Genomic DNA, 25,354 nt, shown 5'->3' on the forward strand with positions numbered 1-25,354 from the left:
TCTTATTAATCACTTTCGGCCTTAACTTGGATGGCAGCTCATACATGAGGTGACACAGTGGTTGATGGGGAACCCAGGCATCTAGATTCAGAGGTAGACTGTGGCCGCCAGGGTGCAGCCTTTCGACTCGCCTGAGAAACAACCACAGCCAAACTATGAAAGTCGCAGCTCTTGAAGGCTCCCTGCCTAAAATAAGTCAGTCTGCACACCATATGTGGCAGAAAGGTGAGCGCCAACGTAACCAGGCACCCCCCACTTCCACCCCCGTGGTCGTGTCATGATGTGACAGGTTGTGTGTCATCTATTCCCCCTGTGACCCATTTCCGCAGGGGCAACAGACCCAGTATGAGGAGGAGATTCTTTCCCTGAAGGAACGGCTGCAGATGTCGAACCGTAAGCTGGAGGAGTACGAGCGGAGGCTGATGTCACAGGAGGAGCAGACAGGGAAAATCCTGCGAGAATACCAGTCACGCCTGGATGAGAGTGAGACTCGTCTGCGCCGGCAGCAGGAAGAGAAGGACAGCCAGATCAAAGGCATTATCAATAGGTAAACAGCGAACAGCCAACTTAACCATTTTTTTGGCCCAGAAACTTTCAGGGCCAGTGATGTTTAATGACATTAGTATCGCCAAATTCCCTCGCTGACCCACATCCTAGGGGGATCACCACTGACCAGAAACTCAACTGAAATGCTGCGGCGAACGGAGCAGGCTCAGTATGATGAATGGTTCACATTCTGATTTCCCAAAGCATGCCCATCTCCTACAAGGCACTACTCAGCACAATGGTATACCCCCAGTCAGATATGATGGTATAATGGTTATATTACTGGACATATAATCCAGAGAACATGGACTGGATTCTTCGTCGGCAGGATCCTACGTTTCGCGGGCAGCGCACTCATGACCGCGGATTTCCCGACAGCATGGGGGTGCCCGCAATCGGAAACCTCATTGGCCGGCTGCCGGGACAGAGAACCCCACTGCCGGCAAGGGTGCGACGCACCAGGAAATGGGTTCAAAACAATCTAGAAAAAGGCTGGTTTAAAAAAAAAAATGAATCAGTTCACTAATATTGTTTTTTTTCAATAAACATTTAATTGAGGTTTTTTTGGTATTATAACAACACAATAAACAATGTACATGAAACTATAAACATAGTGCAAAAGCCGTCTCCCTCCCTTACAGGTCCCACCTATTATTAACCCCCTACTCCAAGCTAAACTAACCCCCCCCCCCCCCCCCCCCCCCGCCTTCTGCTGACGATTAATTTTCCGCAAAGAAGTCGATGAATGGTTGCCACCTCCAGCGAACCCTAACATTGACCCTCTCAAGGTGAACTTGATTTTCTCCAAACAGAGAAAGCTAGCCATGTCCGATAGCCAGGTCTCCGACTTCGGGGGCTTTGAGTCCCTCCAAGCTAATAATATCCGTCTCCGGGCTACCAGGGAAGCAAAGGCCAGAACGTCTGCCTCTTTCTCCTCCTGGATTCCCAGGTCTTCCGACACCCCGAAAATCGCCAGCTCTGGACTCAGCGCCACCCTTGTTTTTAACACCGTGGACATGACATCTGGAAACCCCTTCCAAAATCCCCTCAGCTTCGGACATGCCCAGAACATGTGGACATGGTTCGCTGGTCCTCCCGCACATTTTGCACACCTGTCTTCCACCCCAAAGAATCTGCTCATCCGGGCCACAGTTATGTGAGCTCGGTGAACGACCTTGAATTGTACCAGGCTGAGCCTGGCACATGTTGTGGACGCGTTGACTCTACTCAACGCGTCTGCCCATAGACCATCCTCTATCTCTCCTCCCAACTCCTCTTCCCACTTTTGTTTCAGCTCCTCAGTCTGTCTCCTCTGACCCCATAAGTTCCTTGTAAATGTCCGAGATGCTCCCTTCTCCTACCCACCCTCTGGAAACTACCCTGTCCTGAATCCCCCTTAGCAGTAGGAGTGGGAAGGTTGACACCTGTTTACATAGGAAGTCCTGCACCTGCAGATACCTGAATTTGTTTCCCCTCGCCAACCCAAACTTCTCCTCCAGTGCCCTCATACTCGGAAAGCTCCCCTCTATAAACATATCCCCCATCCTCTCAATCCCTGCTCTCCGCCATATCCGGAACCCCCCATCCATACTTCTCGGGGCAAACCGGTGATTATTATAGATTGGGGACCAGACTGATGCTCCCTCTACTCCCACATGTCTCCTCCGTTGCCCCCAGACTCTCAGGGCCGCCACCACCACGGGGCTGGTGGAGTACCCTGCCGGCGGGAACAGTTACCAACGCCCCTAAACTGGTGCCCTTGCGTGAAGCCGCCTCCATACGCTTCGATGCCGACCAGTTCACTAATATTGTTAACCTGCAGTTCTTACCCAACCTGGCCTATATGTAACTCCAGTATGTTTGAAATCTAACTGCTTCCAAAGTGGCCCAGAGAGCAATTTATAAACAATAAACTTCCTTCTTGGAGCACCTTCGCCCCTGGAGCACCTTTGTCACAGCTCTAGGACTCTATGGCATGAACTGCAATGGTTCACAAAGAGGTACACCACCACCTTCTTCAGGTCAACTAGGTGTGGGCAATAACTTTGGCCTGGCCAGCGACACCCACATTCCAAAAATAGAAATAAGTTGGTACAGTGTATCCTAACCAAAATCTCCAAAGAGGGCACTGCCCAGAGTTTGATCTCATTTTTGCCCAACACCCACCCAAGGAACATTCAATTACATTGGCCTGTTTCTATGCTGTATATCCATTCAGCTCAATTCCAGCATTTATGCTTCACTCAAACCTTCTCCAAATCTTCCTCGTCCAACTCTATCAGTATAACCTCAATTCTTCTCATTTCATCCAACTTTCCCTTAAATGGATCTATACTTTTCTCTTCAATCATTCCCTGTGGTAGCAAATTCCACACACTCACCATTATCGAGGTTGCTTGCAACACAACATAGCTTCCACAGAACTCTGGATGAAGTCAGTGTGCCAAGTCAAAAACAGGGCGGATTAGATGCACAACAGTGTATGCATGCTTTGTGTCAACATTAAACTTGTGGGGTAATTGTAGAGTAATGGGCTGGATTTACTGCGAGTACGACATCCTCCTCCAGGGAGATTCTTTTCATTCTCAAGATGAGTTTGGATGCTGGATTCATGTTTTATTTATAATCTAATCACGTTGCTGGAACAATTGCTGTATCAAACCTTGGAATGTTTGATGGGACAGCGTAGAGGGAGCTTTATTCTTTATCTACCTCGTGCTGTAGATTAGATTTAGATTTCTCACGTGTACCGAGGCACAGTGAAAAGTATTGTTCTGGGTACAGTCCAGGCAGATCATTCCATACATGAAAAGCATCGGACATACGATAAATGCACAATGTAAATAGATGGACATAGCCATCGGGTGAACCATACAGAGTGTAGTGCTAGAGTAGTGAAGATACGTGGAAAGATCAGTTCAGTCCATAAGAGGGTCATTCAGGAGTCTGGTAACAGCGGGAAAGAAGCAGTTTTTGAATCTGTTAGTGAGTTTTCTCAGACTTTTGTATCTTCTGCCCGATGGAAGAGATTGGAAGAGAGAATAATCCAGGTGGGAGAGGTCTTTGATTATGCTGCCCGCTTCCCAAGGCAAAGGAGATGTCGACAGAGTTAATGCATGAGAGGCAGGTTTGTGTGATGGACCGGGTTGTGTTCACAGCACTCTGTAGTTTCTTACGCTCTTAGGTTGAGCAGTTGCCAAACCGAGCTGTGATGCTTTCTATGGTGCATCTGTAAAAATTGGCAAGAGTCAATGCGAATTTCCTGAGTTTACCGAGGAACTATAGGCACTGTTGTGCTTTCTTGGTCGTAGCCTCGAAATGTGTGGACCAGGAAAGATTGTTCGCGATGTGCACACCGAGGAATTTGAAGCTGTCAACCATCTCCACCTCGGCACTATTGATGCAGACAGGGGTATGTACGACACTTTGCTTTCTGAAGTCAATGACCAGCTCCTTAGTTTCACTGACGTTGAGGGAGTTTTTTGTCGTTGCACCATGCCACTAGGTTCTCGAGCTCCTCTAGCTCCCTCTTGTACTCTTGACTTGTCATTGATTGAGATCAGACTCACTGTGGCGTGTCATCAGCGAACTTGTAGATGGAGTTGGAGCTGAATTCTGCCACAGTCGTGTGTGTAAAGGGAGTATAGTAGGGTGTTAAGTACGCAGCCTTGCGGGACCCCGGTAATGAGGACTATCTTGAAGAAGATGTCGTTTTTTATCCTTACTGATTGTGGTCTATGGGTCAGGAAGTCGAGGATCCAGTTGCAGAGGGAGGAGCCAAGATCTCGGTTTTAGAGTTTTGATATGAGCTTGGCTGGGATTATGGTGTTGAAGACGGAGCTGTAGTCAATGAATAGGAGTCTGACATAAGAGCAAGATGCTCCAGGGATGAGTGTAGGGCCAGGGAGATGGCGACTGCTGTGAACCGATTGTGGCGGTATGCAGATTGCAGTGGCCCAAGGCATTCTGGTAGTATGGAGTTGATGTGTCTCATGACCAACCTCTCAAAAGCACTTCATAAAGATAGATGTCACGGCCACCTAAGTGGCCCTGCCCTGAGTGTGTTTGATGGGACAGTGTAGAGGAAGCTTTACTCTGTATCTAACCCCGTGCTGTACCTGTCCTGGAAATCTTTTATGGGACGGTGTAGAGGGAGCTTTACTCTGTATCTAATCTGTGCTGCATCTGAACCTAACCAATAGGACTTAACGTTTCAGGTCGATGACCTAATGAATGGTCGTTAATCTGAAACATGAGTGCGATTCTCCGACCCCGTTGCGCCCGGCCAATTCCCATTATGTCAGGATAATAGCAGGCGAGCCCTTTAATTGGGTTGGCGGCAGGTGTGATGCTCCGGCCCGCTTCAATTTACATAATCTGGTTCGCGCCCTCACAGGCCGTGAACCAGAGTAGCATATTAAAATCACCAATTTAATATGCCGGGACAGTTTGAAGCCGGATTCTTTTGTCTCCTAGTATTCTATCTCTCACCACCCCCCCCCCCCTCCCCCTTCCCCCACCCTGCCACCCCCACCCTTCCCCCAACAACTCCGCTGCAGCGTGAAGCCGTTCTTCACTACTGGTCCCCATGCCATGGACCAGACAGGATGGCCGTGCTGAGGAGGCTCGGAGGACACTGGAGTCTCTGGGTGGTTGGGGATATGGCAGTGCAGTGCCAACCTGTCACTGCCAGGGTCCGGAAGCCAGGGTGGCACTGCAGAGGGCAGTGCATATGGTGACCACATAGCAGGATGTCACTCACTTGGGGTGGGCTGAAACTGACAATGTTGCCCAGACACATTTTGAGATCGGGGCGCCCTTCAATAGGGTGCCCCGATCTCTGTGAAGCAGGGCTTGGCAGCATGTTTAGGCCCAGCCACGCCCCCCTCCCCACCCAAAAAAATTCCAAGTGTGGGTGGACTGCGATCGATTTGGATCGTGTTCATCGCTCGGGGCAATCACACATCGTTTCCCACTGGAGGCTACATTTTGACATTTTCGGGAGAATTTAGCTTGCTAACTCTGGGTGCAGGGTGGCATGGTGGAGCTGTGGTTAGCACTGCTGCCTCATGGCACCGAAGACCCAGGTTCAATCCTGGCCCGGGTCACTGTCCGTGTGAAGTTTGCACATTCTCCTCATGTATGCGTGGGTCACATGCCCACAACCCAAAGATCTGCAGGGTAAATGGATTGGCCATGTTAAATTATCCCTTAATTGGAAAAGAAATGAATTGGTTACTCTAAATTTATATTTTTTTAAATTATTACATTTAGGAGCCATCTCATTTTGAACGTCAGGTGTTGTTCCTTCACAAATTCCGTCTGGTCCTCCCCTATTACCCCCGGAACACAATCCTTTATGCGTGTGGCCAAGATCTTTGCCAGCAATTCCACGTCCACATTTAGCAGGGAGATTGGCCTATACGACCCACAGATCCCTGGATCCTTATCCCGCTTCAAAATAAGGGAACTCGATACCTGCAATAATGTTGGGGGAGCACTGCCAGCTCCTTTGACTCATTAAAAGCCTTTACCAGGAGCGGCCCCAACAGCCCGGAAAACTTTTTATAAAACTCAACCCGGTATCAGTCAGGTCCCGGGACTTTACCCGATTGCATCACCCCCAACCCGTCTATAACCTCCCCAAGCCCAATTGGGGCTCCCAAATCCTCCACCAACTCCTCATCTATCCTCGGGAACTCCAACCCCCCCCAAAAACACTTCATACCGAAACACATCATTCACCCCCCCTTCCCCTCCCCCCCTCCCCCCCCCCCAATGTATCCTTCACTTTCCCAATCTCTCTCGCCAACTCCTGTTTCTCAGCTGGTGTGCCAGCATCCTGATGGCTTTTTCCCCATATTCATACACCTTTACCCTCCTCAGCTGTTTATCCATCTTACCTGTGGACAAGAGCCCAAATTCCAGCTGCAGTCTCTGACGCTCCTTCAAAAGCCCATCATCCGGAGACTCCGCGTACCTCCTATCCACCTGTAAACTTTCCCCCCCCCCCAATCTGTCCAACTCAGTCTGCTCAGCCTTCTCCTTATGGGCCAGAATTGAGATGAATTCCCCCTAATAACCACCTTCAATGCCTCCCAAACCACCCCTGCCAAAACCTCACCCGTGTCATTGATCCTTATATATCCCCGAATGGCCTCCCTCACCCGTTCACACACCATCTGCTCTGCTAGCAGCCCCAAATCCAACCTCCATTGCGGGCGCTGGGCGTTTCCTTTGCTGACTTGCAAGTCCACCCAGTTCGGGCCGTGGTCTGACACCACTATTGCTGAATATTCATCATCTACCACCTCAGCCAGCAGCGTCTTATCCATAACAAAAAAGTCTATTCGGGAATACACCTTATGCACATGGGAGTAGAACAAAAACTCCTTACTCCTCGGTCTCCCAAATCTCCACGGATCGACCCCCTCCATGAACGTCCGGAGTTCCTTTGCCACAGCTGATACCTTCCCAGATCTACAACTCGACCAGGATCCAGGACCGTATTGAAATCTCTCCCCCCCCCCCCCCCCCCCCGCCCCTCCATAGTCAGTCGATGTGAATCTAGGTCCAGGATCATCCCCAGTACCCATCTAACAAACTCAACGTCATCCCAGTTCGGGGCATATATATTCACCAATAACACGGCCATTCCCTCCAGCTTCCCACTAACCATAACATATCTAAACCCCCCCCGGGTCCGCTTCTATATTCCCCACCTCGAATGCCACCCGCTTATGAACCAAGATCGCCACCCCCCTCGTTTTAAAGTCTAATCCCGAATGGAACCTGTCCAACCCACCCCTTCCTTAACCTAATCTGATACCCACCTTCAGATGTGTCTCCTGCAACATAGCCACGTTGCCTTCAGTTGCCTCAAGTGCGCGAACACACGGGCTGGCCCATGTTCCGCGAATGTTCCACGTGACCAGCCTGGCCGGGGGCACCCCACCCCCTCCCCTGCCGATCAACCATAACCTCTCCTAGGCGAGTCTGAGGCCATGTCCCGCAACTCCCCGGCCCGCCCTCTGGCAACTACCGTTATCAAGCCTCCTCCTCCCCCACATCGATCTTCAGCTCACCCCCCACTTTGCTTCTGTGAACTAGCCCACCCAGCTAGCCTGGCAGCCCCCACCCATGACGCCGAGCATCCTACCCCCCACAGATTCCCCTCCCCTCACACTTAATGCAAACAGTCAGAACAAAGGCAAGAAGTAAAAACAAACAAACAATCCCTCCCACGGTCCGAACACAGAGACCCACCCCATATCCCTTAACAGAGCACTGTAACCCGGCCTAACCCCAAACAGAACCAATAAAATGGAACAAACGAAAGATAAACAAACAACACAAACCCAAAGTTTTTTACAACATAGTTCTGTTCTCCTCAATCAAATTTAAAGGTCCTCCTTCCCATGCCAGTCCATTCTCCTTCACGAAGTCCGCTGCCTCCTCCGTCAAACCAAAGTACAACTCCTGGCCCCCATAGGTCAGCCATAGGCGAACCGGGTGCAGTAAATCAAACTTAACTCCCTTCTTGTACAGGCCGACTTGACCTTATTAAAGCTCGCCCTCCTCTTTGCGAGCTCTGCTCCCAGGTCTTAGTACACCCGAATCTCGCCCCCTTCCCAACTGCATTGTCTCGTCTGCCTGGCCCACCTCATGATGTGTTTCGTGTCCAGGAACCAATGCAATCGTACCACCGTTTCCCTCGGCGGCTTACCCCCCTGGCATGGCGCGTCAGTGCCCTGTGGGCCTGATCCATCTCCAACGGCCAGTCAAACGCACCTTCCCCAAGCAGCTTCTTCATCATCTTCCCAACATACACACCCACACCCGATCCTTCGATTCCCTCCGGTAGACCCACGATCCGGATGTTCTGCCTCCGAGAATGATTCTCCAAGTTCTCCACTTTCTCCAGCAGTCACTTTTGCTGGTCACGCATCAGCCCAATCTATGTTGCCATCGAGGTGGACTATTCCACATGCTCCCCGCCAGCTCCTCCAACCTCTGGATCGCCTGTCCCTGGGCTGCCAGTCTCATCAACATGGTCAACCACCGCCTTGATCGAGTCTACCGCCCGGGCCAGGTCCTCCAAACTTTCTTTCCACTGTTGAGTAAACTTCTCATTCAGGAAGCTCACCAACTGGAACATCGACCACTGAGCCGGCAGCGCCAGAAACTGCCCGTCCGCCATCTCGGCGTGCGTTGTCCGCTCCTCACTCGCCTCAACCAACTGGTTCACTTTTTTCCGGGCAGCTCCATAAACTAGGAGTCACTCTCTTCAACTCTCACTTCAGCACCTTTTTCCGACAAACTTCCTGCGACAAACAGGCATCAAGGCCACAAAAAGACCACCATGAGCGGGAGCTGCCAACTATGCAACCACTCGGAGTATAGCCGCCACCAGAAGTATGAATTGGGTTCTTTAATATATTTAAAAAACTCTGGGCGTAATTGCCCACTTCCCCCCCGCTAAGACTATAAGATATAGGAGCAGAATTTGGCCGATCGGCCTATCGAGTCTGCACCGCCATTCAATCATGGCTGATATATTTCTCATCCCCATTCCCCTGCCCTCTCCCCATAACCCCTGATCCCCTTATTAATCAAGAACCTATCTATCTCTATCTTAAAGACATTCAGTGATTGGCCTCCATGGCCTTCTGCGGCAAAAGGTTCCACAGATTCACCACCCTCTGGCTGAAGAAATTCCTCCTCATCTCAGTTTTAAAGGTTCGTCCCTTTAGTCTGAGATGGTGTTCTCTGGTGCTAGCTTTTCCGACAAGTGGAAACATCCTCTCCACATCCACTCTATCCAGGCCTCGCAGTATCCTATAAGTTTCAATAAGATCCCCCCCCATCCTTCTAAACTCCAACAAGTACAGATCCAGAGTCCTCAACCGTTCCTCATACGACAAGCACTTCATTCCAGGAATCATTCTTGTGAACCACCTCTGGACCCTTTCCAAGGTCAACACATCCTTCCTTAGATACGGGGCCCAAAACTGCTCACAATACTCCAAATGGGGTCTGACCAGAACCTTATACAGCCTCAGAAGTACACCCCAGGTCTTGTATTGTAGCCCTCTCGACATGAATGCTAACGTTGCATTTGCCTTCCTAACTGCTGACTGAACCTGCGCATAAACCTTAAGAAAATCTTGAACAAGGACCCCCAGTACCCTTGTGCTTTTGATTTCCGAAGGATTTCCCCATTTAGAACATAGTCTATGCCTCCATTCATCCTTTCAAAGTGCATAGCCTCACACTTTTCCACTTTGTATTCCATCTGCCACTTCTTTGCCCACTCTCCTAGCCTGACCAAGTCCTTCTGCAGCCCACCTGCTTCCTCAATATTGCCTGTCTCTACAGATTTTTATATCATCTCCAAACTTAGCAACAGTGCCTTCAGTTCCTTCTTCCAGATCATTAATGTATATGGTGAAAAGTTGTGGTCGCAGCACCGACCCCTGAGGCACACCAGCTGCCATTCTGAAATAGACCCCTTTATCCCCCTTCTCTGCCTCTGCCAGTCAGCCAATCCTCTATCCATGCCAGGATCTTACCCTTAACACCATAGGCTCTTAACTTATTTAATAGTCTCTTATGCGGCACCTCATCAAATGCTTTCTGGAAATCTAAATAAATCTCGTCCACTGATTCTCCTTTATCTAACTTCCTTGTTACCTCCTCAAAGAACTGTAACAGATTTGTCAGACATGATCTCCCCTTGACGAAGCAGTGCTGACTCGGTCCTATTTTATCATGCACTTCCAAGTACTCTGCAATCTCATCATAATGGACTCTAAAATCTTACCAATGACCAAAGTCAGGCTAACCGGCCTATAATTTCCCGTGTCTAGTCCTCCGGGACCCTCCCTGCCTCGAGTGATTCCTGAAAGATCACCACAATGCCTCCACAATCTCCTCCGCTATCTCCTTCTTTCCCCAGAACCTTCTCCATAGTGATGGGCACTGCACTAACCTCTGCCCCGATTCTCCTGGAGCTCTGGCATCCCACTGGTGTCTAAGACCGTAAGACATAGGGGCCACTCGGCCCATCTAGTCTGCTCCGCCATTCAATCATGGCTGATATTTTTCTCACCCCCATTCTCCTGCCTTCTCCCCATAACCCCTGATCCCCTTAATTAATCTTCCACCTTGAACACTGATGCAAAGTAACTATTCAGTTCCTCTGCCATTTCTTTGTTTCCTATTATTACCTCTCCAGCCACATTTTCCAGTGGTCTGATGTCTATTTTTGCTTCTCTCTTACCTTTTATAAATTGAAGAAAAAAAATCTTTTATATTACCAGCTAGCTTTGTCGGGAATCCTGATCGGGCGGAGAATCCGGCGTCGGCTCAAAAATGAGATTAGCGCCAGGTGGCAGACCTGTCCTCAATCTTGGGTCCCGCCCCGCCGACTATAACTGGATTCATGGCCCGCGTTGGCAGGAACATGCAAAGGCCTCATATGCATTCACTTGAATGCAAGTAATGGGTTCATAGCCCGAATTCCTAGCAAATCTCATGTTATGCTCTGCCCCTCCCAGCCAGGGGTGTCACGGAAGTGAATTGGTGCAAGTATTTACAAACGAGGTTGTGGTACCATGGCCTTTAAGTGGGAGTAAGGAGGTCACAGAGCCACCAGACATTTCCAACAGAAATCAGTATTCCAGATTCCAAAAATCAGTATTTTGGCAGTAAAACCTGTATTTTCATTTCAAAGAAAACATGCCCACCAATCTGAAGTACAAATCTAAAACAGGAATGGAAAATGCAAATCTAATGCTGTTACATAGATGTACATCATGAGTGGGTGTTTTCAAATTAAGTGTCAAACATTCAGTCAATCTAATAATGAAAAATGCTACAATACTGCACAGTGAACAATGCAGCAGGATTTAAATTACCCATTTATGAGTTATAAATGATTAAGGATGGATTCCTGATTCCCAGAGAGCACAATAGAACCAAAGGCTACCTCCCTAACAACTACCAAACATTTTAAAATTGCATCACATCACACCATACAATTTTCAATGCTGTACAGGCCTTCGATGATGTAGATAGTCAACACGTGTGATTGTGTAATCGACCCACAACGTGATTTTTCAAATCGCAATAAAGGGTTGTACTGGCACCTCTATGCGAGACCGCGTGAAGGATCGCATGCATGCTCTGTAGAGTGTGCGAGCGGGAAGTGGGGCGTGGGGAGATGAGAGCGTGGGGACTACGCACAGGTCCGGCAGCAGCCGTCGCAAAGGAAACCAGTCTCTACAGTGAATGCTGAATAGCGAAACGTTCAGGGAGGAATGCATGCACTTGTCAGTCAGCTCTCCCCACCGCCGCGCCCCCCTCCCCCAAACACACACACACAAAACCAGCCAGCCCTTTATAGGGAGATCCCTCTTAATATTCTTTTCTTCCCGCTAAAAAAACTCCTCCTCTCGCTTAAATTACTCTCCTTAAGTATGGTGTGTCGTATTTTAACGCAAGAAATCATATTGTCGTATTCGAGCAGATTTTCCGTATTACGGAAAATCCGTGCTAGCTGGCAGAGCTGAGGTAAGTACCTTTTTCAATGTCTTCGGCCTTGCTGGAGGGTGTATGCCTGGAGCTCTTGGACTAGTGGCAACCAACCTAGTGGCAAGAGTGTGGGTTTGTGGTGTCCCCTGCAGGATTAGGGTGCAGTGGCTGAACCTTCCATTGCTGCTGTAAAAGGCTAGCAGAACTCACCCCTTAGGTGTTACTAACACGCTGTTGACTGCTGCCAATATCCTGGAAATGCTCTGAGGTCTCCTGATCATGTCGATATCTAGCTAGCTCGCCCATCTGGAAACCCTCATGTATCAGCAGTCTAATCAAGGGGATGAGCGCGGATATGGTGAATCGTGCTGCCGTGATGGGTAGTGATAGAGGCTTTGACATCAAGGGCCAGGTGCAAGTCACTAACAGGGTGACTAATAGGGGCCAGTGGGGAGACTGGGTGGGAGGGGAATGGTGAGGGTAGCTCAGCAGCCAAGCTCAAGATGACCATGTGATTTAGGGATTTGGATGGTCTGTCTCTCCTCCCACCTCCCCCCCCCCCCCCCCCAGAGCAGAAATGGAATGTGCCTCGGTCATGTTCCTCAGTGACTGGTTGATGTCAGTCAGCACCTGGCCAATGCTCTCGATGGCCTCACCCATGCCCCTTTGTGAGTGGGTTGAACTCTGGAGAACCGCAGCATTGTCCATCTGCACCTGGGACATGTCTGCCTGTAACTTGGCCCTCCTATCCTGAACCTCACCCATGTACAACAGTGTGACCCAAGCCTTGGTTGTCTTGACACATGGCTCTGACTTCTTGCCCCAGACGCGGCCATCCTTTCAGTGTTGGCCTGGTTGCCACGCAATGTTGACACCATCTCCTGCACCTGAAGGTGCTTGGACTCTTCCAGGTGCTGCAGGAGCTGGAATGTTGCTGACACCTCCACTTGCAAATTCTGGCTCTAAATCTGCATCAACAATAGGATAACCTTTTCCAGAGGAGTGACATCTGACTTGGGCAGCTGTTACATAGGAATAAAGGAATTAGGAGGAGATAATTCAGCCCTTCAAGCCTGCTCTGCCGTTCAACAAATCACGACTGATCTCTTTCTGTCTCAAAGCCACCTCCTTGCCTGTTTCCCATATCCCTTTAATCTCCTTCTTGAAACCATTTAATGGTTCAGACTCCACCACACTATGGGGCAGTGAGTTCCGCAAATTCACTACCCTCCACGAGAAGTAGTTCCTCCTCATCTCAGTTTTAAATCTACCGCCTCTCAACCTCTCGTTCTAGATTGCCTCACAAGGGGGAACATTTAGTCTACCTTTACTTTATCAACCCCTCCTTAGTATTTCATCGTCTCTATCAGATCCCCTCTCATCCTTCTAAACTCCAATGAGTATAAGCCCAAACTGTTTAATCTCTTCTCATAAGTCAACCCTTTCATGCACGGAATCAATCTGGTGAACCTCCTCTGAATGGCTTCCAATGCCACCACATCCTTCCTCAAATAAGGAGACCAAACCTGGGCACAATACTCCAGATGTGGTCTCACCAACACCCTATACAGCTGCAACATTTCTCTACTTTTATACTCCAGTCCCTTTGCCACAAACACTAACATTCCATTCACCTTTTTAATTACATGCTGTACTTGCATACTGATTTTCTGCGATTCATGAACAAAAACACCCAGATCCCTCTGCCCAGACGCATTTTGAATCTGCTTTCTATTTACATAATAACTTGCCTTTTTCCAACCATAATGGATAATCTCACACTTATCCACATTAAACTCCATCTATCAATGTTGGCCTATTTTCCCAGCCGATCTATATCCGTCTGTAAACTCTATCTCCTCTTCACTGCCTTAGGAGTGTTGACAGGCAAAGTGATCTGGGAGTACAGGTCCACAGATCGCTGAAAGTGAAAATGCAGATGGATAAGGTAGTCAAGAAGGCATACAACATGCTTGCCTTCGTTGGTCGGGGCATTGAGTATAAAAATTGGCAAATCATGCCGCAGCTGTACAGAAACTTTGTTCACCTACACTTGGAATATTGTGTACAATTCTGGTTGCCACACTACCAGAAGGATGTGGATGCTTTGGAGACAGTACAGAAGAGGTTTACCAGGATGTTGCCTGGTCTGGAGGGTATTAGCTAGTCGGATTGTTTTCACTAGAATGAAGAAGGTTTGAGGGGTGACCTGATAGAAGTTTACAAACTTATGAGTGGCATGGACAGAGTGGATAGTCAGAAGCTTTTTCCCATGGTGGGAAAGTCAATTACTGGGGAACATTGGTTTACGGTGCGAGAGGTAAAGTTTAGACGAGATGTGCAAAGCAAGTTTTTTTGTTTTTTTTCCAGAGTGGTGAGTGCCTGGAACTCGCTGCTGGGGGAGGTGGTGGAAGTAGATACGATAACGATGTTTAAGAGGCATCTTGACAAACACATGAATAGGATGGGAATAGATACGGACCTCAGAAGTGCAGAAAGTTTTAGTTTATACAGGCATCATGATCGGCACAGGCTTGGAGGGCCAAAGGGCCTGTTCCTGTGCTGTACTGTTCTTTGTTTGCTCTCCCACGTATTTTAGTATTATTCGCAAATTTTGCTATGTTACACTCTGTCCATGATTGCATATCAATTATATAGATTGTAAACAGTTGAGGTCCGAGGACTGACCCCTGTGGCACCCCGTTAGTTACGGTTCGCCAGCCAGAGAAGGACCCATTTATCCTGACCCTCTGCTTTCTGTCAGTCAGTCAGTCCTCAATCTAATCAAGTATCTACCTCCAATCCCCTGCGATCTCACCTTCTGGATCAATCTTTAATGCGGCACCTTTTCAAATAACTTCTGGAAGTCTAGATATACCACATCTCGAGGTTCTCCATTCTAAACCTTGCTGGTGGGCTTCCGGTGACGGTGATGTGCTGAGAAGTCCAAAGACGTGCAGGTTAGGTGAACTGGACATACTAAATTGCCCTTAGTGTCCAAAAAAGGTTAGATGGGGTTATTGGGTTACGGGGATAGGGTGGAAGTGAGGGCTTAAGTGGGTCGGTGCAGACTCGATGGGCCGAATGGACTCTCTGCACTGTATGTTCTATCACGTGGCTCGCCTCCCACAAACCTGAAAAATAAGCTCTTTTTGCCCAAAAAAGCCCGCTGACACCAAAAAAACATCCCCACACCACTACCACAACACGACAAGAGGACAAATGCCAAATAGCAGCCATTCCAGAGGACATGTGGAAACCAGGAGCAGAAAAAGCTTGGACAAGCAAACAACCGAGCTGGCCGATGAATGAGGTGGCGATACTCGGGCCTCGCCAGAGCGAGAGGGACCGGCCCACTGCTCAAGAAGCACCCCCACACCAGGAAATGGGTGGAGAATGTTTCTCTCAAGAGAATTGAGAGAGAGCATCACGTAGAGATGAAGTCGGACCTTCAAGCTACGGTGAAGGGCGCGGTTGCCGAAGCTCTGGAGAACATGCAGGTGGCCTTTGATAAGGCAAAAAAGTGACTGGAAGCCCAGGAGGAAACGATCAAGGAGCTGGAAAAAGTTGCAACGGACCAGGGCGACCGGATCATCGCCCTGGAGAAGATGGAAAGGCTGGTTGGAATGCAGGGGAATTTGAAAAGGAAAATTGAGGACCAGTAGAACCGGTCAAGGCGTCAAAACCTACAAATCGTGGGCCTACCGGAAGGGATCGAAGGTAGGAACCCTACAGACTATGTGGCCCAACCTGGTGGGATGGGATAGTTCCCCAACCCACCAGAAATTGACAGAGTACACCTTCACTTCGCCCAAAGCTGGGGAACAGCCAAGGGCGCTAATCGCCAAGATGCACCAGTATCAGGACCGGAAACGAATCCTGCGCTGCGCGAATCCAAAAACTGCAACTGGGAAGGCCACTGGATTCAGATATATCAGGACATTGGAGCTGATCTGGACAAGTGCCGGGCCAAATTTAATAGGGCCGCGCTGTACAAAAGTGTCAAGTTTGGGATGCTGTACCCAGCCAAGCTCTGGGTCATGTTCCAAGGCAGAGAGCACTTCATGGCCCCTGCGGACACGGACAAGTTTGTCTCAGAGAGTGGACTAGAGAAGCAGGGACAGCGATGGAATTGCCAACTGTGAACCACTATAACGACCAATTTGCGTGGGATTATACTGCCTCGTTCTGGGGACGAGGAAGGACAGAGGGGATTGGATTGGATGTGTTTATTGTCACGTGTACCGAGGTACAGTGAAAAGTATTTTTCTGCGAGCAGCTCAAACAGAGCATTTAGTACATCAAAAGAAAAGAAAATGAAAAGAAAATACATACTAGGGTAACACAAGGTATACAACGTAACTACATAAACACTGGCATTGAGTGAAGCATACAGGAGGGCAGTATTAATCAGGTCAGTCCATAAGAGGGTTGTTTAGGAGTCTGTTAACAGCGGGGAAGAAGCTGTTTTTGAATCTGTTTGTGCATGTTCTCAGACTTTTGTATCTCCTGCCCGATGGAAGAAGTTGGAAGAGTGAGTAAGCCGGGTGGGAGGGGTCCTTGATTATGCTGCCCTCTTTCCCAAGGCAACGGGAGGTGTAGATAGAGTCAATGGATGGGAGGCAGGTTTGTGTGATGGACTGGGCTGTGTTCACGATTCTCTGAAGTTTCTTGCGGTCTTGGGCCGAGCAGTTGCCATACCAGGCTGTGATGCAGCCAGATAGGATGCTTTCTATGCTGCATCTGTAAGAGTCAGTGCGGACATGCCGAATTTCCTTAGTTTCCTGAAGAAGTATAGGCACTATTGTACTCTCTTGGTGGGAGCGTCGACTTGGGTGGACCAGGGCAGATTTTTGGTGATGTGCACACCTGGGAATTTGAAGCTATCAACCATCTCCACCTCAGCCCCGTTGATGCAGACCGGGGTGTGTACAGTACTTTGCTTCCTGAAGTCAATGACCAGCTCTTTAGTTTTGCTGGCACTGAGGAATAGATTGTTGTCGTTGCACCACTCCACTAGGTTTTCTATTTCCCTCCTGAATTCTGACTCGTCGTTGTTCGAGATCCGACCCACTATGATCGTGTCGTCAGCAAACTTGTAGATGGAGTTGGAACTGAATTTTGTCATGCAGTCGTGTGGGTATTGGGAGTATAGTAGGGGGCTAATTACGCAGCCTTGCAGGGCTGAGGACTATCGTGGAGGAGGTTTTATTGTTTATTCTTACTGATTGTGGTCTGTGGGTCAGGAAGTCGAGGATGCAGTTGCAGAGTGAGGAGCCAAGTCCTAGGTTTTGGAGCATTGATATGAGCTTGGCTGGGATTACGATGTTGAAAGCGGAGCTGTAGTCAATAAATAAGAGTCTGATGTAGGAGTCCTTGTTGTCGAGATGCTCTAGGGATGAGTGTAGGGCCAGGGAGATGGCGCCTGCTGTGGACCGGTTGCGGTGGTATGCGAATTGCAGTGGATCTAGGCGTACTGGGAGTATAGAGTTGATGCACTTCATGACCAACCTCTCGAAGATAGGAACGAGTGCAGCAAAATGAGTGGAATGGCAGCCAAGAAGCTCAGGGATCAGGCGACAGGAAAATGCACAATTAGCCCTGGAAGGGGGGCCACCACACTAGTGGGGTACCTAGCACCGGGAAATGTGCAGGAGAGAGAAGCCACAGTGCATCCCCCACAAGGAGGAATGTGCTTGATCCTGCAGGAACGAGAGGGAGGGGACAAAAAAAAAACCATCGGAATAGTCACCTGGGACTTATAAGACCCAGTGAAAATATCCAGAGTCTTCGTCCACCTGAAAAGTATGAAAGCTGACATAGTCTTCCTCCAAGAGGAATTGGAATTTAAAATACAGATGGAGTGAGAAGGTAAAATCAAACATTAGTGTTTTGTGCTTAAACAAAGGAGATTACAATGGGATGAGAGAAGAACTAGCTAAGGTAGACTGGGAGCAAAGACTTTATGGTGAAACAGTTGAGGAACAGTGGAGAACCTTCCAAGTGATTTTTCACAGTGCCCAGCAAAGGTTTATACCAACAAAAAGGAAGGACGGTAAAAAGAGGGAAAATCGACCTTGGATATCTAAGGAAATAAGGGAGAGTATCAAATTGAAGGAAAAAACATACAAAGTAGCAAAGATCAGTGGGAGACTAGAGAACTGGGAAATCTTTAGGGGGCAACAGAAAGCTACTAAAAAAGCTATAAAGAAGAGTAAGATAGATTATGAGAGTAAACTTGCTCAGAATATAAAAACAGATAGTAAAAGTTTCTACAAATACATAAAACAAAAAAGAGTGGCTAAGGTAAATATTGGTCCTTTAGAGGATGAGAAGGGAGATTTAATAATGGGAGATGAGGAAATGGCTGAGGAACTGAACAGGTTTTTTGGGTCGGTCTTCACAGTGGAAGACACAAATAACATGCCAGTGACTGATGGAAATGAGGCTATGACAGGTGAGGACCTTGAGAGGATTGATATCACCAAGGAGGTAGTGATGGGCAAGCTAATGGGGCTAAAGGTAGACAAGTCTCCTGGACCTGATGGAATGCATCCCAGAGTGCTAAAAGAGATGGCTAGGGAAATTGCAAATGCACTAGTGATAATTTACCAAAATTCACTAGACTCTGGGGTGGTCCCGGCGGATTGGAAATTAGCAAACGTGACACCACTGTTTAAAAAAGGAAGTAGGCAGAAAGTGGGTAATTATAGGCCAGTGAGCTTAACTTCGGCAGTAGGGAAGATGCTGGAATCTATCATCAAGGAAGAAATAGCAAGGCATCTGGATGGAAATTGTCCCATTGGACAGACGCAGCATGGGTTCATAAAGGGCAGGTCGTGCCTAACTAATTTAGTGGAATTTTTTGAGGACATTAACAGTGCGGTAGATAACGGGGAGCCAATGGATGTGGTATATCTGGATTTCCAGAAAGCCTTTGACAAGGTGCCACACAAAAGGTTGTTGCATAAGATAAAGATGCATGGCATTAAGGGTAAAGTAGTAGCATGGATAGAGGATTGGTTAATTAATAGAAAGCAAAGAGTGGGGATTAATGGGTGTTTCTCTGGTTGGCAATCAGTAGCTAGTGGTGTCCCTCAGGGATCAGTGTTGGGCCCACAACTGTTCACAATTTACATAGATGATTTGGAGTTGGGGACCAAGGGCAATGTGTCCAAGTTTGCAGACGACACTAAGATAAGTGGTAAAGCAAAAAGTGCAGAGGATACTGGAAGTCTGCAGAGGGATTTGGATAGGCTAAGTGAATGGGCTAGGGTCTGGCAGATAGAATACAATGTTGACAAATGTGAGGTTATCCATTTTGGTAGGAATAACAGCAAAAGGGATTATTATTTAAATAAAATATTAAAACATGCTGCTGTGCAGAGAGACCTGGGTGTGCTAGTGCATGAGTCGCAGAAAGTTGGTTTTCAGGTGCAACAGGTGATTAAGAAGGCAAATGGAATTTTGTCCTTCATTGCTAGAGGGATGGAGTTTAAGACTAGGGAGGTTCTGCTGCAATTGTATAAGGTGTTAGTGAGGCCACACCTGGAGTATTGTGTTCAGTTTCGGTCTCCTTACTTGAGAAAGGACATACTGGCACTGGAGGGTGTGCAGAGGAGATTCACTAGGTTAATCCCAGAGCTGAAGGGGTTGGATTACGAGGAGAGGTTGAGTAGACTGGGACTGTACTCGTTGGAATTTAGAAGGATGAGGGGGGATCTTATAGAAACATATAAGATTATGAAGGGAATAGATAGGATAGATGCGGGCAGGCTGTTTCCACTGGTGGGTGAAAGCAGAACTAGGGGGCACAGCCTCAAAATAAGGGGAAGTAGATTTAGGACTGAGTTTAGGAGGAACTTCTTCACCCAAAGGGTTGTGAATCTATGGAATTCCTTGCCCAGTGAATCAGTAGAGGCTCCTTCATTAAATGTTTTTAAGATAAAGATAGATAGTTTTTTGAAGAATAAAGGGATTAAGGGTTATGGTGTTCGGGCCGGAAAGTGGAGCTGAGTCCACAAAAGATCAGCCATGATCTCATTGAATGGTGGAGCAGGCTCGAGGGGCCAGGTGGCCTACTCCTGCTCCTAGTTCTTATGTTCTAAGAGCCGCACCTGAGGGAGAAGGACCAATTGCGGGTAAGGAAGGGTTGGGTGGGATAGACCTACCATTCCTGTTACGGGACGAGGGCCATGAAGGTAGCCATACTATTAAATAAGAGGACGGATTTCAAGGCGACGAGGATGGTTATCGACCCAGGGGGACGGTACGTCATGGTCAGTGGTGTCTTAGACGGGACACCAATAGTCCTGGTGAAAGTGTATGCTCTCAACTGGGATGACATGGAGTTTATAAAGAAGACCATGCGCAATCCCCAACATAGATACACACCGACTGATTATGAGGGGGAGACTTTAACTGTATAGAGGACCCATGAACGGACAGGCCGAAGCCCAAAACAGGAAAGACCTCTAACATGGCAAAACAACTCGGAACATTCATGGAGCAGTTGGGGGCAGTGGACCCATGGTGGTTCATCTACCATGGGGAGAAGGAGGTCTTCTTCTTCTCCCAAGTACACAATGTATATTCACGGATCGACTTCTTTGTAGTGGGGAAATCGGTGCTTCTAGGGCTAGGAAGAGCGGAATATTCTGCGATTGTAACCTCCCACCACGCTCCACATTATACGGATTTGAGGTTGGAGATGGTCGTGCCCAACGCCCCGACATTGGTATCGTACCTCCTGGCCGACAAGGCCTGCTGCGAGAAAATATCACAGGCCATAGACTAATATGTCACTAACAACCAGAATGGGAAGGTCTCACCCTCCACGTTCTGGGAGGCTGTGATCAGGGGTGAAATTATTGCTTACAAAGCACAAAGAGATAGGGAAATGAGGATGGCTAGGCAACAGCTAGTCGACTCCATATTGGAGGTCGACCGGCGATACTCCGAGGCCCCGACTGTAGAGCTCCTGGCGGAGAACAAAAAGCTGCAGATGGACTTTGACCTGCTCTCCACGAGGAAAGCAGTGCACTAACTCCGTCAGGCATGGAGGACCGCGTACAAGCACGGAAGGCCAGCCGACTGCTAGCTCACTAGCTGATAAAGCAGGCCGCCATAAGGGAAATAGCCTAGATTAGGGACAGAAAGGCAACTTAGTAACGGAGCCGGATAACGTCAATAACGCATTTGAGACCTTCTACTATGGGGCTGTATACCTCTGAGCCTCCAGTGAGGGACTTGAGGATGAAGCAGTTCCTTGATGGACTGGACAAACCAGTCATGGGGGAGGACAGGAGACAGGGCCTGGAAGCACCGCTAAGAACTGGGAGAAATCATGGAGAGTATCAGCTCTATGCAGGCGGGGAAGGCGCCGGGACCAGACGGTTTCCCGGCGGACTTTCCACAAAATATTCACGACAGCACTGGCCCCGCACTTGCGGAAGGTGTTCACACATTCATTGGCGAGGGGCACCCTGCCGCCTACGTCAGCACGAGCCTCAATTTTGCTGATACCTAAGAAAGACAAAGACCCAACAGAATGCGGGTTCCTACAGACCCATCTCGCTGCTAAATGCAGACGCGGAAATACTGGCCAAGATCATAGCCAAAGGGCTGGAGAACTGCGTACTAGAGGTGGTAGCAGAAGACCAGACGGGCTTTGTCAAGGGTAGACTGCTAACTTCGAACATCAGGCTGAACGTGATCATGAACCCATCCGGGGAGAGAACATCTGAGGTGATTGTCTCCCTGGATGCAGAAAAGGCTTTTGACAGAGTCGAATGGAAGTACCTCATAGAGGTACTAGAGCAGTTCGGGCTTGGAATAGGGTTCATCGTCTGGGTGAAACTCCTGTACAACGCTCCTACAGCAAGCCTATGGACAAATACCACTAGCTCTAAGTACTTCGCTGCACAGAGGCACAACATCCCTGCTGCTGTTTGCCCTAATAATCGAACCACTGGTGATCACGCTTGGGCGGCAAAGAGCTGGAATGGGATCTGGAGAGGAGGCAGAGAACACAGTCTCTCTCTCTATGCAGATGACCTGCTCCTCTACATCTTGGACACGCAAAGCAGCATGGAAGGAATCATGGTGCTCTTGTAAGAGTTTGGAGCCTTCGTAGGCTACAAACGTAACCTGGGCAAAAGCAAAGCGAGATCTTCCCGGTAAACCCACCAGGGGGTGGGGCAAAGCTGGAGGCGTTGCCTTTCAAACAGGCCTGACACAAATTCCGCTTCCTGGGGATCCAAATCGCTCATAACTGGACAGGGATCCCACAAGTGAAACCTGACCAGCCTGATGGAAGTAAACAAAGGACCTGTAGAGATGGAACACGAGAACACACTCCCACTCTCTCTGCACTGGAAAGTGCAGACGATCAAGATGAACGTACTGCCCAGGTTCCTCTTCCCGTTTAGATCCATCCCGATCTACATCCCCAAGGCCTTTCTCAATTCATTAGACAAATTGATTGTGGGATGTGTGGGGAAGGAAGGATCCCAAAGAGAGTACTGCACAGAACGAGATCCATGGGGGGCCTAGCCCTCCCAAACCTGCAATATCACCACTGGGTGGCAACTGCGGAAAGGGTAAAGGGTTGGATAAAGGAGCCAAAAGCCAAGTGGGTGCTTATGGAGGGGTGTTCCTGCAGAGGGACCTCCCTCCAGAGCCTGACCATGGGGGCACTCCCATCCCCACCGAATAAATAGTCAACGAGCCCAGTGGTGGTAGCAACACTCCGGTCATGGAACCAACTGTGACAGCATTTTGGGTTAACCAAAATATCTGACAAGGCCCCCATCTGCAACAACCACAGGTTCACGTCTGCGACTATGGACGCCACCTTCAAAAGGTGGAGACAGGACGGTGAGGACACCAGAGACTTTTAGACCAACAACAGACTGACAACGCTCAAGGAACTGACAGAAAAATTCCAGTTGATATGGGGGAACAAACTAAGGTGCCTACAAATCAAAAACTTCCTATAAAGGGAAACTAGGATGTATCCACGACCACCAATCACTGCTAGAGGATCTGCTGGGCGCGGACATCCGAGGGAAAGGGAACTGTGGGGACATGTACGGGCAACTTCTAAGGGGAGGCCACACCCAACTGGACGAGACAAGGGACAAGGAGAACTTGGCGTTTGAAATACGGTGGAGACTCTGGAGTGAAGCACTACACAGGGTCAACTCCACCTCCATATCTGGAGGGTTAATCCTAATGAAGATAAAAGTGGTACACAGAGCACACTTAACCAGAACCCGAATGAGCAGGTTCTTCCCGGAGGTGGAGGACAAATGTGAACCGTGCTAAGGAGGCCCAGACAACCATGCCCATATGTTCTGGCCTTGCCCCAGAACTTGTTGGGTTTTGAACAGCCTTCTTCGATGCAATGTCCAAGGTGGTGGGGGTGAGGATGGAGCCTTGTCCAAGAATGGCAGTCTTCAGGGTATCGGAACAGCCAGATCTCTTCATGGGGAGGAGGGCCACCGTCCTTGCCTTTGCCTCCCGAATCACCTGCTGGAGAATCCTGCTCGGCTGACGGTAAGCAGCACCATGCAAACCATGCAGACAATGGTGGATTGAGCTTTGTCTTTCCAAATTTTCTGTTATCTCCTCAATGATTCTAGCAATTTCCCTACCTCCGAGGTCAAGCTAACCAATCTATAGTTGCCTGCTTTTTGCCTCTCTCCCTTTTCAAATGGGGCATCACATTAGCATGCTTCCAATCCACCAGGACCTTTCCAGAATCCAGTGAATTTTGAAATATCATAACCAATGCATCTACTATCTCTGCTGCCACCTCCTTTAACACCCTAGGGGTTAGGCCATCAGGTCCCGGAGACATATCTGCCTTTAATCATAGAATCCCATTTGTTTATTCAATAGTCTCCCTAGTGGTGGTTATTGCACCAAGTTCCTCTGCATTAACTACAGTTTTTGGAATTTTTTTATTATTCTCTACTGTGAAGACAAAGGCAAAATAATGGTTCAGTGCCTCCGCCATCTCTGTGTTTCCCATTATTAGCTCACCAGTATCGTCCTCTAAAGGGCCAACATTTACTTTAGCTGTTCTTTTCGTCTTTATATACTTATGGAAGCTTTTGGTATCAGTGTTTATGTTTTCTGCTAGTTTCCGTTCGTAATTCACCTTGGCTCTTTTGATATTATTTTTAGTAGCCTTTTTCTGAACCTTAAAGTTCTCCCAATATCCAGTTTACCACAAGCTTTTGCAGTGTGGTATTCCCTAATTTTTGCCTTTATGTCCTCTTTGATTTCCTTTTTTAGCCATAGAACATTTTTCTCTATTTTACAATTCCTCTTCCTCTCAGGAATATATTTTAATTGAGAGCTATTTAATGTCTCCCTGAGCATCTGCCATTGTTCCTCAACTGTCCTACTCTCAATTATTTGTCTACTTGGGCCAATGCTTTCCTCAAGCCTGTATAATTACTTCTGCCCAACGCAAAAACTCCAGTATGGCACTGATCCTGTTCCCTAGGAACAGTAAACGGATTGAATTCCAATGGGACATATGACTAAAACTGGCATCGGCATAACGTAAGGACTTGCGAGCAAAGGTTGTTAATATAAACCGCGAGGAAGGCAATAGGAATTTGTGACTGGCCTCTGCCTCGGGAGTACCTTCCCCGACCTGTGTGCTGCAGCATGTGCGTGCTGCTCACCAGAGGGTGACCCATGAGCCAGACCGCTAACTCCACAATGGGCAGCACGGTAGCATTGTGGATAGCACAATTGCTTCACAGCTCCAGGGTCGATTCCGGCTTGGGTCACTGTCTGTGCGGAGTCTGCACATCCTCCCCGTGTGTGCGTGGGTTTCCTCCGGGTGCTCCGGTTTCCTCCCACAGTCCAAAGATGTGCAGGTTAGGTGGATTGGCCATGATAAATTGCCCTTAGTGTCCAAAATTGCCCGTAGTGTTGGGTGGGGTTACTGGGCTATGGGGATAGGGTGGAGATGTTGACCTTGGGTAGGGTGCGCTTTCCAAGAGCTGGTGCAGACCCGATGGGCCGAATGGCCTACTTCTGCACTGTAAATTCTATGATCTATGACCACCATGCCATTCAAGTAGGGGGTAAAAAAAGAATTGTCGTCGTAATCGAGATAGTATAGTTAGAGGCAACGCATAAGCAGGGGCGAGAGGAGCGGTGCAAGCAGGGACGAGACTGCAAGGCACAAGGGGGAGGGAAAATGAAAATGTCGTCACCCTTTAAAAGTGATGTCACCGGCAGGCAGATG

General features: G+C 48.6%; 1 protein-coding gene across 15 annotated transcripts in view; it reads left to right on the forward strand.

Moving 5' to 3' along the window:
• Positions 1-25,354, forward strand: part of LOC140390360 (ras/Rap GTPase-activating protein SynGAP-like) — a 1,167,003-nt gene that overhangs the window by 920,762 nt on the left and 220,887 nt on the right. For 13 of the 15 annotated variants that reach the window (XM_072475456.1, XM_072475455.1, XM_072475451.1 and 10 more), the window contains one exon: positions 330-547. In XM_072475456.1, the coding sequence (XP_072331557.1) occupies positions 330-547 (218 nt within the window). The remainder of the gene's footprint in view (positions 1-329; positions 548-25,354) is intronic. The other 2 variants (XM_072475450.1, XM_072475464.1) reach the window with 1 other exon arrangement.

Source organism: Scyliorhinus torazame, chromosome 14 (genome assembly GCF_047496885.1).
Source record: "Scyliorhinus torazame isolate Kashiwa2021f chromosome 14, sScyTor2.1, whole genome shotgun sequence".
NCBI classification, from domain to species: Eukaryota; Metazoa; Chordata; class Chondrichthyes; order Carcharhiniformes; family Scyliorhinidae; genus Scyliorhinus; species Scyliorhinus torazame.